Raw genomic sequence first — 14306 nt, 5'->3', positions numbered from 1 at the left:
AGACCAGCAGACTAAGGACATGGATTACTGGAACCATGGCCTGTGGTCTCATGAGATCAAGCTAAACTTATTTGGTTCAGATGGTGTCAAGCGTGTGTGGCAGCAACCAAGTGAGGAGTACAAAGACAAGTGTGTCTTGCCTACAGTCAAGCATGGTGTTGGGAGTGTCGTGGTCTGGGACTGCATGAGTGCTGCCCACACTGCGGAGCTACAGTTCATTGAGGAAACCATGAATGCCAACATGTACTGTGACATACTGAAGCCGAGCATGATCCCCTCCCTTCGGAGACTGGGCCACAGGGCAGTATTCCAACATAACGACCCCAAACACACCTCCAAGATGAACACTGCCTTGCTAAAGAAGCTGAGGTTAAAGGTGATGGACTGGCCAAGCATGTCTCCAGACCTAAACCCTATTGAGCATCTGTGAGGCATCCTGAAATGGAAGGTGGAGGGAGCGCAAGGTCTCTAAAAAGAAAGTTAAGGCAGTGCTGGAAAATAATGGTGGCCACACAAAATATTGACACTTTGGGCCCAATTTGGACATTTTCACTTAGGGGTGTATTCGCTTTTGTTGCCAGCAATTTAGACATTAATGGCTGCGTGTTGAGTTATTTTGAGAGGACAGAAAATTTACACTGTTATACAAGCTGTACACTCACTACTTTTACATTGTAGCAAAGTGTCATTTCTTCAGTGTTGTCACATGAAAAGATATAATAAAATATTTACAAAAATGTGAGGGTTGTACTTGCGTTTGTGTGAGATACTGTGTGTGTATATGTGTGTGTGTGTGTGTATATATATATATATATATATATATATATATATATATATATATATATACATATACATACACACACACACACACAGGCACAATTTTAGTGTTTCTTTTTTTTTCCAGGTATTTACCAAAACATATTTATTCAAACTATAGTTATATAATGGATATGGCTGAAATTGCGCACACTCAGATTTAATTTGTACATCCAAATTGGAGGAAGGGATTAGGAATTACAGCTCTTAAGAATGGCCACCCTCCCTTTTTTAAGGGACCAAAAGTAATTGGACAATTGAATCAAAAGCTGTTTCTTGGCCAGGTGTTGGCTACTCCTTCATTATTTCTTCATCAATTAGGCAGGTAAAAGGTCTGTAGTAGATTCTAAGTCTGGTGTTTCCATTTGGAATCTATTGCTGTGAACCTACCTCATGCGTTCAAAGGAGCTGTCCATGTAAGTAAAACAGGCCATTGTAAGGCTTCAAAAATGAAACAAATCCATCAGAGAGATGGCAGCAACATTAGGAGTGGCCAAATCAACAGTTTGGTACATTCTGAGGAAAGAAGAATGCACTGGTGAGCTCAGCAACATAAAAAGGCCTGGACATCCACGGAAGACAACAGTGGTGGATAATCGCAGGATCCACTCTATGGTAAAACCATTCACAACATCCAGACAAGTGAAGGACACTCTCCAGGAGGTGGGCGTATCATTGTCAAAGTCTACAATCAAGAAGAGCCTTCACAAGAGCAAATACAGAGGGTTTACCACAAGGTGCAAACAATTCATAAGCCTGAAGAATAGAAAAGCCAGTTTAGACTTTGTCAACAAAAAACATCTAAAAAAGCCAGATCAGTTCTGGAAAAGCATTCTTTGGACGGATGAAACTAAGATTAATCTGTACCAGAATGAGAAGAAGAAAAAAGTGTGGAGGAGGCTTGGAACAGCTCATGATTCAAAGCACACAATGTCATCTGTAAAACATGGTGGAGCTTGCAGTGTGATGGCATGCATGGCTTCCAGTAGCACTGGGTCATTGGTGTTTAAAAGACAAGCAGCCAGATGAATTCTGCAGTGTTTAGAGAGATACTGCCTGCCCAGATTCCGCCAATTGCAGCAAAGTTGATTGGACGGCTCTTCACAGCACAGATGGACAATGATCCAAAATGCACTACAAAAGCAACCCAGGAAAAGTGGAATATTCTGCAATTGCCAAGTTAATCTCCTGATCTCAACCCAATTGAGCATGCATTTCACTTGCTGAGGGCAAAAGAGCCTGGCAGAGCATCAGAAAGGAGGAAACCCAGTCTTTGGTAATGTCCATGGGTTCCAGACTTCAGGCAGTCATTGCCAGTAAAGGATTCTCAACAAAATTATTACATTTGAGCCCCTGAAAAGTGGGGGACTGTGTATAAAAATGGTTGCCGTTCCTACAATTTGTACTTGATATTTATGTTCAACCCCTTGAATAAAAGCTGAATTTTTCATTTGGATTGTTTTGTTTTTTATTCTGGTGGCATACAGAGCCAAAAGTATGAAAATGTGTCCAAATATACATGGACCTAACTGTGTATGTATGTGTGTAGATATAGATATATATATATATATATATATATATATATATATATATATATATATATATATATGAGCCATTTGTAATGTCCACATTTTTGTGGGGTAGAGAATCTGTTGCTATGGACAGGGAGAACAATCCTCCTTTCAGACAAACATGCATTAGGCCCAGTGCAGATTCAACATTTGTGGAATTTCTAGGCCATATACTGGTAAAACACACAGACTGCAATAATATGGGATGGTTTTCTTAATCCCCAAGCCAGATTACAACTGGCTATATTTTACCAAGCACATGAGAACAATTCTGTCTAGCTGCCATTACTGTTCTTCTATCCCTACCCTGATTTGCGGAAGAGGCAGTTCGGGTCCAGTAATCTGAAAGTAATCATTATGTGAAATAACTTTTTCCCATATATAGGACCAGTGTCCAGGTTGTATGCCTGGCTTATAAATGATTGTTAGAACTTTCAGCAGTGAGATCTGATCTGCCAGTCTATAGATAGTATAAGTAATTGAACCCCTAGTAAGCTAATGGTGGCTGGCACTGGTTTCCTTTTTTAGGCGTTTTCCTTTATTTTTCACCTATTTGGTCCTGCCAGTAAGTCTGTTCTCCTTTACTAGACAAAGTTGTCCAGCAACAGCAGTAGTTGGAATGAGACAAACCATTTAACACTGACAGGTTCTTAAACTGGTCAGATTTTATAGATTATCCAAAAGGAAAAAAAATGTAACTGCCTAAAAAGTGTTAGCTGTGGAGTTAGGCTTTCATTTGTTAGTCAAATCCATCTAAATCTTTGAGTATATCAAATAGCACTCTTTCCCCAGCTTGACAATGCCCAATGTCTTTGTTGCACCTTCACTGAAAGTTGAAAGTGGAGACACTTTAAGACATGGTGTTTAATCCTCATGGCTTTCAGGAAACAATGGGGGTTATTTACTAAAGCTGCAGAGTGTAAAATCTGGTGCAACTGTGCATAGAAACCAATCGGCTTCCGGGTTTTATTGTCGGCTTAATTGAGCAAGCTGAAATTAGAAGCTGATTGGCTACCATGCATATCTGCGCCAGATTCCGAGTGGACCAGCTTTAGTAAATCTCCCCCAATGTCTCTACTCTGGACATGATCATGCTACCAGGAGCACTTGTCTTCATCAGCAGAAGAAGCCTAGGAATAAGCCACCTAAGTCATTTGCATTTGTCTAAGTTAAAACATACCCCTTTCATGTCGCCACATCATCTGCTTCCACCTCGAGGTCTCCCAAACTTGGCTTCTTGTCTGCGAGACCTGTAATTTTTGTTTAAGTTGCCATATCCACTGACAAACCCTTCAGCGTTAAAGGTACACCTCACAATTTTCACAGTAAGGGGAGGATATCTCTTGACCTTTTGTGAATGTTGGACATCTTTCATTTCTGATGCTTGGGTGTAAGGGGCGGTGTCCTGAGGGCACAAACTCAAGTTTTCTTCTTTGACTTCTCAATTTCTTATTTAAAACTTCCCTGTGTTTTCTCAGCAACTTGACAACCATTCATGGGCTCTTTCTGGACCAAGTTGTTGTAGCCCTAGTCCCTGCTTCAGACAGCTTTCAGTGGTAATGTAACCTGTTTACTGTCCCAAAATCCAAAGTGGCAAGCACCCCATCTTGGATCTGGAGGCCCCAAGGTTTAAAATCTGGCCCAAAAATTTTTGATTGCAATCCACCAAATCCGTCATCGCCTCCCTTCAGTATCAGAGACTTCTGGCTTGCTTCAGTGCATATGAAAGATGGCTAATTAGATGTTGCCCATCTTTCCAGCTCATTAATAGTTTCTGTATTTTGCTGTCAGGCCTATGCACTTCCATTTGGCACCCTACTTTTTTGTCTGTCTTCTGTAATTTGGGTGTTGGCCTCGTTACTCACTTGGTATCTCAATTTGTGGGCTACCTGGATGACCACCTGTTGAGCAAGCATTCAGTGAGGACTCTAAACCTGCAGAAAACATCACTGAATCCAACTCATTGCGTTGAGTACCTTGAACTGGTCCTGGACACTTCTAGAGTGTGTTTGCCACAGAAAAAGCTATAGGTTCTCAGCATACAAGGGTCTTGGGGCTGATGGTAGCTCATTTGCCAAGTTCCACTCCAGACATTTGTATTACAACTTCCTGTCCTTGTGGGGCAGTTTCTCCTGTCTCTGGACAAAACATTCTGGTTAACAGCATAGTCCAGACTTCCCTGACTTGGTGAATTTGGGATCTGGTGTTGTGGTCTAGCGCCCTAAAGGGGCAAGTTTTTTTTCCATTCGGTTTCAGGGACCATTAACTTGCCACACTTGGATTGGGCATTTTAGAGACTTTGTCTCCAGAAATTTGAAATATGCTGTATGTAAAAGGTTTCAATTCTTGTCCCCATTACTTCATCTGAGCTGGTGGCCATAGCCTATAAGGAACCTTTTTTGTTCTTGCATAGGGTCAAGGTGGTATTTGCACTCAGGATGTCCTTTCTTCTCCAAGTAGTCTTCTGCCTTAACCTTTTACATTGTTCTTCTGTCCCCTACATAGCTGCAGTGCACCAAATTGGAAAATTTTCTGCATTGTTTGGCTGTGGTTCAGGTTGTTTTTCAGTTATGGCTCTCTTCATCAAGACGGATTCCCTTTTAGTCATCCCGGATGGGCCTTGAAAGGGTGTTCCAACTTTTCGTACCACCGTTTTGAATTCTTGCAATTGTACAGGCTCATGGTCTCAGGGCTTGGGTCCCATTCTATCCAGTGAAGGTTCACTCCACATGGACATTGAACCTCTTGGGCTATTGACACCAGGTCTCAGTTTCCCAAGTTTGCGAGGCTGCCACTTGGTCTTCTGCTCACATGTTCTCTAAGTTCTATCAGGTGGATGCTTCTGCTTCGTTTGGTTCCATGTTTGGGCAAAAGATCCTTCTGGAGGTGATGAGCTGCCCACAATCCCCAATTATCTTACATTGGACCTGGTAGTGGTTGTTTGCTGTGTTCCACACCTATCATTTGGTCTTCTTTTGAAAGTCCCAGAGGTTTGACTTCCTGTGTCCAAATGGACAAGAAAGAAAATAGAATTGTACCTGCCATAAAATCCTTTTCTTGTAGTCCGTAAAAGGGACACTGAGTCATGGTGATAGTAGGAGGGGTTAAAACCTAGACTGGCCAATATTTTTTTTTTCCAAGGTCCAGTCCTGTAGGAATTTAAATATTCAAATTGTAATACTATTTTGCAACATAATCTTTCCATTTTTTTTTTATTTGCTCTAACCAAGTCTGTTTTGTTTCTTCATAGGAAGATATGTTGATGTTAAGAAAGACTGTAAAATCTTTTCTAGCAATCTGTCAGCAGTGTCTTTCTAATGTTAATACACAAGTTAAAGAGCAGGTAAGGCATGCACAGGGCTGGTTAACTATCATTTCCATTTTCATATTGTGTTTTTAGGAACTTTCTGGATTTCTGCATAAATTAAGTGGTTTTTGTTTACAAATTACATTTTTTAAATTTTGTTTTCTTTTTAGTCAACTATGAAATATATGACTATTTACTGTACTTTTTTTAGGTGCTTTTCTTTGTTACGCAGCTAAAATGCCTCATCTGACTCCATAAATAGAATATTTGCTCTCCAAAACTTGAGATGGTTTGTAATGGAACTCCCAATCCACTGCTGGTTGCTGCACCTGGGATCAGCAATAAAGCTTATGGGACCCTCCATCCATGTTTTTATGCAGAGATTTCATTTCCACAAATGTAACGCTGTGTACATTTACTGAAAGGTTCCGTTTTGTATTATCTGTTTCTTGACTGATATGGAATCGTTCAAAATTCATTTCATACACGGCCCGGTTAGCACCCAGCTTGACGAGTTGTTTCTTCAATTGACACTGGTTGCCTAAGGAGCTGGACAGAAAATTGTTGTCAGAAGCAAATGCAGGCAGTGTTCAGGTATTCTGACAGCCATGAATTCAAACTGTCAGAATATAATAGCTGCCACTGTAAATTCACCCATTTAAAGTGTAGCAAGGATGGGGGAATTAACCACCTCAGCCCTGGAAGAATTTACCCCCCTTCCTGACCAGGCAATTTTTTGTGATATGGAACTGCGTCGCTTTAACTGACAATTTATGCGACATTGTAGCCAAACAAAACCGATGTCCTTTTTCCCACAAATAGAGCTTTCTTTTGGTGGTATTTGATCATCTCTGCATTTGTTTATAGCAAAAAAAAAAGCGATTTTTTTTGAGCGAAATTTGAAAAAATACACAATTTTGTACTTTTTGCTATAATACATATCCCCCAATTTTTTTTTTTTAGAAAAAACTAATTTTTTCTTCAGTTTAGGCCAATATGTATTCTTCTGCATCATATTTTTGGAAAACAAAAATCGTATTAAGTGTATATTGATTGGTTTGCGCAAAAGTTATAGCATCTACAAAATAGGGGATAGATTTATGGCATTTTAATTTTTTTTAATAGCAATGGCGGTGATCACCAATTTTTTATCGTAAATGCGGCAGAGAGATCGGTCACTTTTTGGGACCAGTGACATTTATACAGCGATCAGAGCTAAAAATAGCTATTGATTATACTATGTAAATGTCATTGGCAGGGAAGGGGTTAACACTAGGGGGCGATCAAGGGGTTAACTGTGTTCCCTAGGTGTGTTCTAACTGGGGGGGGGGGGGGAGACTGACATGGGGAGGAGACAGATCGGTGTTCCTACTTAGTAGGAGCACACGGATCTGGCTCTATTCCCCTGAGAGAACCGGGATTTGTATGTTTATACACACACAGATCCCGGCTCTCGCTCTGTCACGAGCGATCGCGGGTACCCGGCGGTCATTGCGTCCGCCGGGCACGTGCATCGGCCCCGGGGACATGCTGCACGCGTGCGCCTGCTAAAGCGTGCGCATGCTGCACGCGTGCGCCTGCGTACAGCTACGATGGCTCTCGCAGGGGAGCCAACCTGCCGCAGTATAAATGAGGCGACTGGTCTGGAAGCGGTTTGTTATTAAACCCGCAACAGTAATATTAGTCTGTATATGCAGTAAAGCATGCTTGTTATACTCACTGTGGGAACCTAAGGAGTTAATCCTCTGCATTGTGTAAAAAGGCTGCTTGATCTTGTATGCACAGATCCCTCCCCTCCCTGCACTGTCCCCCTGGACAAGTCCGGCTAAGACCGAGCCTTTGGAGTCAAGCTGCACATTGCTAGAGAGGTTTATTTATTTATTTTTTCTTGGGAGAGTGCATGTGATCAACACAGGGCCAATTAGCACTGCCCAGGCATGTCCAGACAGAGGGTCAGAAGCCCTGCGGCCTGATAGGACAGCTCAGTGCAGTATGAAAACTCCTCCTACAAGCTTCACCAGGAACTGATAGAAATCACAAGACTGCTATATACTGCTGATGACAAAAGGTATTTAGCAGTTTATATTTACTAAAGTAATTGAATTTCCATGTTCTGTGTACTGTGGGAGACCAGATATAGTGAATACAGGGTCCTGGGTTTAGTAACACTTTAAGTAAATGCTTTTGTTTAGCCCACGGCTTGTACAAGTGAAATATTAGCATGTCTGGCCAGCTCATGGTATAATCCTTTGTCCACTTGTGCAGTCTTGCACCACCTTGCTTGCTATCCTCTAAACAAGATGATAATGCTCCTTCTGTAAGACTAAGTGTGAAGGGTTAACTGTGGAGTTTACTCCGTTTGCACCAATATCCCCACTCTTATTTTGCTGTTAGATCAGGTGAAATATATGACTTGTAATACACATGCACACTCACACTCCTGTAATGCATTTTTAGATTTCCTTATACAAATGTAATAAATAATCTGGGCATATTTCTTATCCAGGCCTTCATGCTGCTCTGTGACCTTCTAATGATCTTCAGCCATCAGTTGACAGGAGGTGGAAGGGACAATCTTTCATTGTTGATCTTTAATCCAGACCTAGGACTACAATCTGAACTGCTCAGTTTTGTAATGGATCACGTCTTTATCGACCAAGATGACGAGAACCAGAGCATGGGTATGTGTTTTTTTTTTTTCTTCTTTTTTTCTTACTGAGCATAGGCAATACCAGTATTTAGAAAATGGGGGGGGGGGAGGCTTTTAAATAGTTAAGAGGCTGAAAAATGGCAAACCCTATTTGTAGTCACTGGCCCAAAACTAGCATGCAGTTTAGAAAGTGAACTTCTGATTTGTCCACTTTTTGGTTTGTGTCTCAGAGTATTAAAACTACTAAGGACCCTTTCACACTTGTGCGACTTAGAATTGCAAAGTCGCATGACAAGTCGTACCCCATGATTTCCAATGAGTACCATTCATATCTGTGCAACTTCAAAGTAGTCCCTGTACTAATTTTGGTCTGACTTTGATGCAAGTTGAAGTCCATAGACCTCAAGTTTACACAAACATTTCCTGAAAAAGGCAAAATCGCAGGAAAATCGTGTGAATTATCAAGTCGCAGCAGTGTGAAAGGGGCCTAATCAAAATGACTTCTAGGCATTTAGCAATTTCAGAAATAGAGGTCAGCCTCCATATTTTTTTCAGGACATGTTCTTTAGAGCTTAACTTTTATTATCACTATAATTTCTCGACTTGTTTAAGGGACTTTTCACTTCATACAAAATTATTGATGCTGGTTTGTTGTGGCCAAATTAAACCACAATGGAAATGAGAATATTCATGTCAGTTGTGGACTGATCTAATGTGTCTATTCGTCCATAGTTTTATGATTACCAAATGAGCACGTTAGATTGGCTGTCATACAGTTTGAATATTGTTGCTGGATAGCTCACAATTCCATAGATGTTTGGAAGGGTTAATGGTCCTTTAAAAAGTCCTAGTTTACACAAGCTTTAACTTGTAAAAGTTAACTTAAAGAAACTTTTAACTCAGTCTTGTAATATTAAATTTTGTTGGTTATTGTACTTTGCGTCTTTAAAAAAAAAAAAGCTGTTATGGATTTAATTTCTGTATGTATTTTAACAAGCGTAAGGAAGCTTATTCTATCTATATAAAATTCATTTGGTGTGACCATGCCATAATTTTCCTGCTCGCTTTGGTTACTTTATGGTTGCATCCACATTTGGATATTCCCATATTTTTCAGTGGCTATTTTAACTTACATTATGCAGGCATGGTCCATTGTTTTTACCATTAATAAATCGACCATAAAAAGTGTCATGCAAAGATCACTGGACTGCATACATGTAGACCGGAAGAGGCTGCAGGAGGATCAGCAGCACTAAAAAGCAAAGACTGAAAAAAATATTAAAGCCATTACTTTTGTGACAAGTTGATTCACAGTCCTTTAACAAACTGCTCTTTGCTACTGACGCAGCATACCACAAAACATGGTAGTGTGTAACACTGTTTCAGTGTGCTTCAATGCAGGTGCGTTGCCTTAGTGTTTTGGGGTACCATAAAATGCACCACAACACACTAATGACTGTAATGTACGCTGTGGTAATGCATAGTTCTGACGCGCCCCAAAATCGGATCCTAAAATATTGTGCGTGACCTCTGAAATGGTAACCTGTTGAACTTATTAATATTTTAGTAACTTCTAGTCTATGATCATTTAGCAGTGATATGGTTTACATGTTATCTTTTCCTTTGAAAAAAAAAAATATTCTGATGCTTTATATAGAAATTAAATACTCTCCCTCTATTACACATAGTTCTGATCTTGCAGTGGCCATTTATCTTTGGACATCCAAGATGCTTGTGCTTTTTGAAGTTGAATTGTACCCTTGTCCTATTTATTTTCCTCATGCAGAAGGTGATGAAGAGGATGAAGCCAACAAAATTGAGGCCTTGCACAAAAGAAGAAATTTGCTTGCAGCATTTTGTAAACTAATCATCTATGACATTGTAGATATGCACGCAGCAGCTGATATCTTTAAGCACTACATGAAGGTACCTGTGTTGTGTTTTTTTTAATTTTTGTTTTTTAGCAACTGGTGTTATATTCAGCTGTAGTAAGATAAGACTTTTAAAAAAAAAAACACATTCTAGAGGAAGTGACTGCTGTAATTGTTTCGGTTTCTTATTTCTCTGTAGGTGTCAATAATCCACAGCAATATAAGCCAACTCTTTTAAGCAGTTTAAGTCAGTACTTAGAGGAAGTCCCGCGAAAAAAAAAAAATTAAATGTCAGCAGCTACAAATACTGCAGCTGCTGACTTTTAAAATAAGGAAACTTACCTGTCTCAGGGTCCAGTGATGTCGGCACCCAAAACCGAACCGTTGCTCGGCTCTCGGGTGCTGCCGCCGCCATCTTCTGTAAGGGAATCAGGAAATGAAGCCTTGCAGAGTCTACGCCCGGAAGTGGGTGCAAATACCTGTATTAGACAGGTATCTGTACCCCCCTCCCCCCTGAAAGATGCCAAATGTGACACTGGAGGGGGGGGGGGGGTTCCAACAAGCGGAGGTTCTATTTTTGTGTGAACCTCCGCTTTAAAGCAGCTGTCTGTTGACCATAGTTCTTATGGATAACTTCCATAGTTATCGAAGTGTATACACACTCATTGGGTTCAGACTTTTTTTTGTTTGTAAGAGGAGGCTCGATCATTAGAAGAAATTTAGAAGAAATTTCATAAAATAGTGAGTTCTCCCAGGTGGTAATTATTTCAGAACCCCAGGGCTGCTAACCCATTAATCCACTGTACATTCCTACATTTTCTTTTTTTTCTTTACCTTTTAACTGATAAGTTAATTTAAAGAGAGAGAACATTTTCAATGTTTTGCTCCTCCATCATTCAGTGGGTTTGAAGAACAGTATACCAGGGTAGCAGTATAATCTGTAATGCAAATAGATGTATTGCTTCCTAATTCTTGGCTGTACAGGGTGTGTGGATCACAAAAGTGGATGAACAGAATCAGAAATATTTTGGCAGCTAAAACTGTTCATAAATATGTATGAGCCTCTGTATTTGTCTGGAGTTCTGCTTCAAAGACGGCTTGTACTGTGGATGCTTTGCCGAAAAAAGGAAGTGGAGGGCAAAGGGCTAGTCACCAGTATTGCCTGTAGGCTGGTCCTCAGCTAATCTTGGTAGAGGAGCAGAGCTTTGCATCCTGATGTTAAAGCTGCTCACTGAATAAATCGTGAAGCAGCAAGTGAGGTGCAGAATGCATAGATCGACAAAATGAAGCAGGAAGATTCTTGCTCTGCTGGTTCTCAGGTTCAACTTCCTGACATCAAATCTCACACCTCTAGCCGTGCTTAATGTGGTCTCACATTGTAGATATAGAGATATGAGACTAAGGGAACAGAAAATACTCTATTTTTTAGGAGGAAGTCAAGAATAAAGGTACATTTTCAGGGTAATGCTTAGGCACAATAAATATTTCTAGATTATTCCTTCTTTAACAGCACTTTTTTGCGTTCAGGTCTACTTTAACCACTTAAGGACTGAGCCTGTTTTTCAGACTCAGTGTTTACAAGTTAAAAAAAAGTTTTTTTTGCTAGAAAATGACATAGAACCCCCAAACACTATACTTTTTTTTTTTTTCCCCTGACACCCTAGAGAATAAAATGGCGGTCATTGCAATACTTTTTGTTGCACCGTATTTGCGCACCGGTCTTACAAGCGCACTTTTTTTTGGAAAAAATTCACTTTTTTGAATTAAAAAATAAGACAACAGTAGAGTTAGCCGAATTTTTTTATATTGTGAAAGATAATGTTACGCCGAGTAAATTGATACCCAACATGTCACGCTTCAAAATTGTGCTAGCTTGTGAAATGGCGTCAAACTTTTACCCTTAAAAATCTCCATAGGCGACGTTTGAAAAATTCTACAGGTTGCATGTTTTGAGTTACAGAGGAGGTCTAGGGCTAGAATTATTGCTCTCTCTAACTATCGCGGCAGTACCACACATGTGTGGTTTGAACACCGTTTTCATATGCGGGTGCTGCTCACGTATGCGTTCGCTTCTGCACGTTCACGTATGCATTCGCTTCTGCGCGTGAGCTCGTTGGGACGGGGCGCTTTAATTTTTTTTTCCTCATTTATTTTACTTTATTTTATTGATTTTTTTTAAAAACTTTATTAGGAATAAAAGTGAGCCTTTTTTTTTTTTTTATTACAACATCCCTTGTAATAGAAAAAAGCATGACAGGTCCTCTTAAATATGAGATCTGGGGTCAAAAAGACCTCAGATCTCATATTTGGACTTAAATGCAGTTAAAAAAAAAAAAAAAAATTGCCATTTGAACAAATGACAAAAAAAAGAATGTCCCCATAGGTGTGCGCAGCGTCTTGCATTAGGGTGTGCACCCCAAAGCTCAAATACATATGCATGTGTATATGTACTGATGATGTCAGTAGGGCAGTGGACAGTGTCAGTAGTTTTAATTTTATTATTTTTAAATTTTTTTATTTCTTAACATTTTTTTTTTTGTGATGAAATCTCAGTGGTATAAACAGGGGGGAATATGCACTACACAAGGCGATTAGGGCGTGCCCAGGCATACCTGGCACACCCTGTACGCACGCCTATGAATGTCCCTTTTAAGAGGTATGGGCGAAAGTGACATTTTGGCGTCGCTTCTACCCTGCTATGGTATGGAGACGGGTGGGGGCCATCTTGCCTCACTCGTATCCATACCCAGCTAGGAAGAGGACCCGATCACCTCCGCCGATACCGACGGCTTCGTTAAGTGCCGATAACAGTGATCTTGTAGCGAATCCGCCGCAGAGACCACCATTATCATAAACCGGACCGCCCACTGAAGAGATGGATATCTCGGTTATGGTAGTGGCTGCTGCCGTTACCGAGATATATCCATCTTTAACCACTTTCTTACTGGGCACTTAAACCCCCCTCCTATCCAGACTAATTTTCAGCTTTCAGCGCTGACGCACTTTGACAATTGCGCGGTCATACAACACTGTACCCAAATGAAATTTTTATCATTTTTTCCCACAAATGGAGCTTTCTTTTGGTGGTATTTGATCACCTTTGCGGTTTTTATTTTTTGTTAAAAAAAAAATGTAAAAAGACCAAATTTTAAAAGAAATTTTATATATATATATATATATATATATATATATATATATATATATATATATATATATATATATATATATATTATAAAATATTAAAAAAGGTAATTTTTCTCCTTCATTGATGTACGCTGATGAGGCAGCACTGATGGGTGGCAGTAATGGGCACTGATCTGTGACATTGATAGGCAGCACTGATAGGTGTCACTGATTGGCACCACTGGTGGGCATTGATAGGTGGCACTCATGGGCATTGATAGGTGGCACTGTGGCCACTGTCAGGTGGCAATGGCAGGTGGCACTGGCAGGGGGTACTGGTGGCACATATGAGGCATTATTGCCTATTCCTCTTCAGGACCGATGTCCCTTGCTAATGAGCTGTTGATCAGCCTTTTTTTCTCCTCGCGCTGAAAAAAGAAACGATCACAGAGATTTTGTTTTGATCATGTGATCAGCTGTCATATGACGGCCTCCCAGGAATTCAGGTCCGCGCTGTAGCCGTCATCCGGCTATAGCGTGGATGTCAACTGGTTAAAGTGCCGACGTATATTTACAGTGGGCGGTCCGGAAGTGGGTTTACAAACCTGGAACTATAAAATGATCTCTTGTATAAATACACCATCACACCAAAATGCAAGACAAAGACCAAATGTGTTTTTACCAAATGAATCTGTTCTACTTATGCATATAAAAAGAATAAGCCTCTTAAGTAAACTGTAACTTATCAATTCTGTGTGTTTCTTTCTAGTATTACAATGACTATGGAGACATCATTAAGGAAACACTAAGTAAAACACGACAGATAGACAAGATCCAGTGTGCCAAGACCTTGATTCTTAGTTTGCAGCAGGTATGAGTTATTGTTTGACTACTTTGCTGATTAGCTGGATTTTAAAGCTGGACTTAAAATGTTACTTGTTATTATACAGTTTTGTTTTTTTGCTGTG

At 40.2% G+C, this 14306-nt stretch overlaps 1 protein-coding gene across 5 annotated transcripts in view; it reads left to right on the top strand.

The window, feature by feature from the left end:
- The window catches only part of STAG1 (STAG1 cohesin complex component), a 335198-nt gene that overhangs the window by 283864 nt on the left and 37028 nt on the right, over window positions 1-14306 (top strand). For all 5 annotated transcript variants that reach the window (XM_073625486.1, XM_073625487.1, XM_073625485.1 and 2 more), the window contains 4 exons: window positions 5638-5730; window positions 8201-8375; window positions 10131-10270; window positions 14108-14209. In XM_073625486.1, coding sequence (XP_073481587.1) covers window positions 5638-5730; window positions 8201-8375; window positions 10131-10270; window positions 14108-14209 — 510 coding nt within the window. The remainder of the gene's footprint in view (window positions 1-5637; window positions 5731-8200; window positions 8376-10130; window positions 10271-14107; window positions 14210-14306) is intronic.

This window comes from Aquarana catesbeiana, linkage group LG04, assembly GCF_042186555.1.
Source record: "Aquarana catesbeiana isolate 2022-GZ linkage group LG04, ASM4218655v1, whole genome shotgun sequence".
NCBI classification, from domain to species: Eukaryota; Metazoa; Chordata; class Amphibia; order Anura; family Ranidae; genus Aquarana; species Aquarana catesbeiana.
This window is presented reverse-complemented; position numbering and strand designations above follow the sequence as displayed.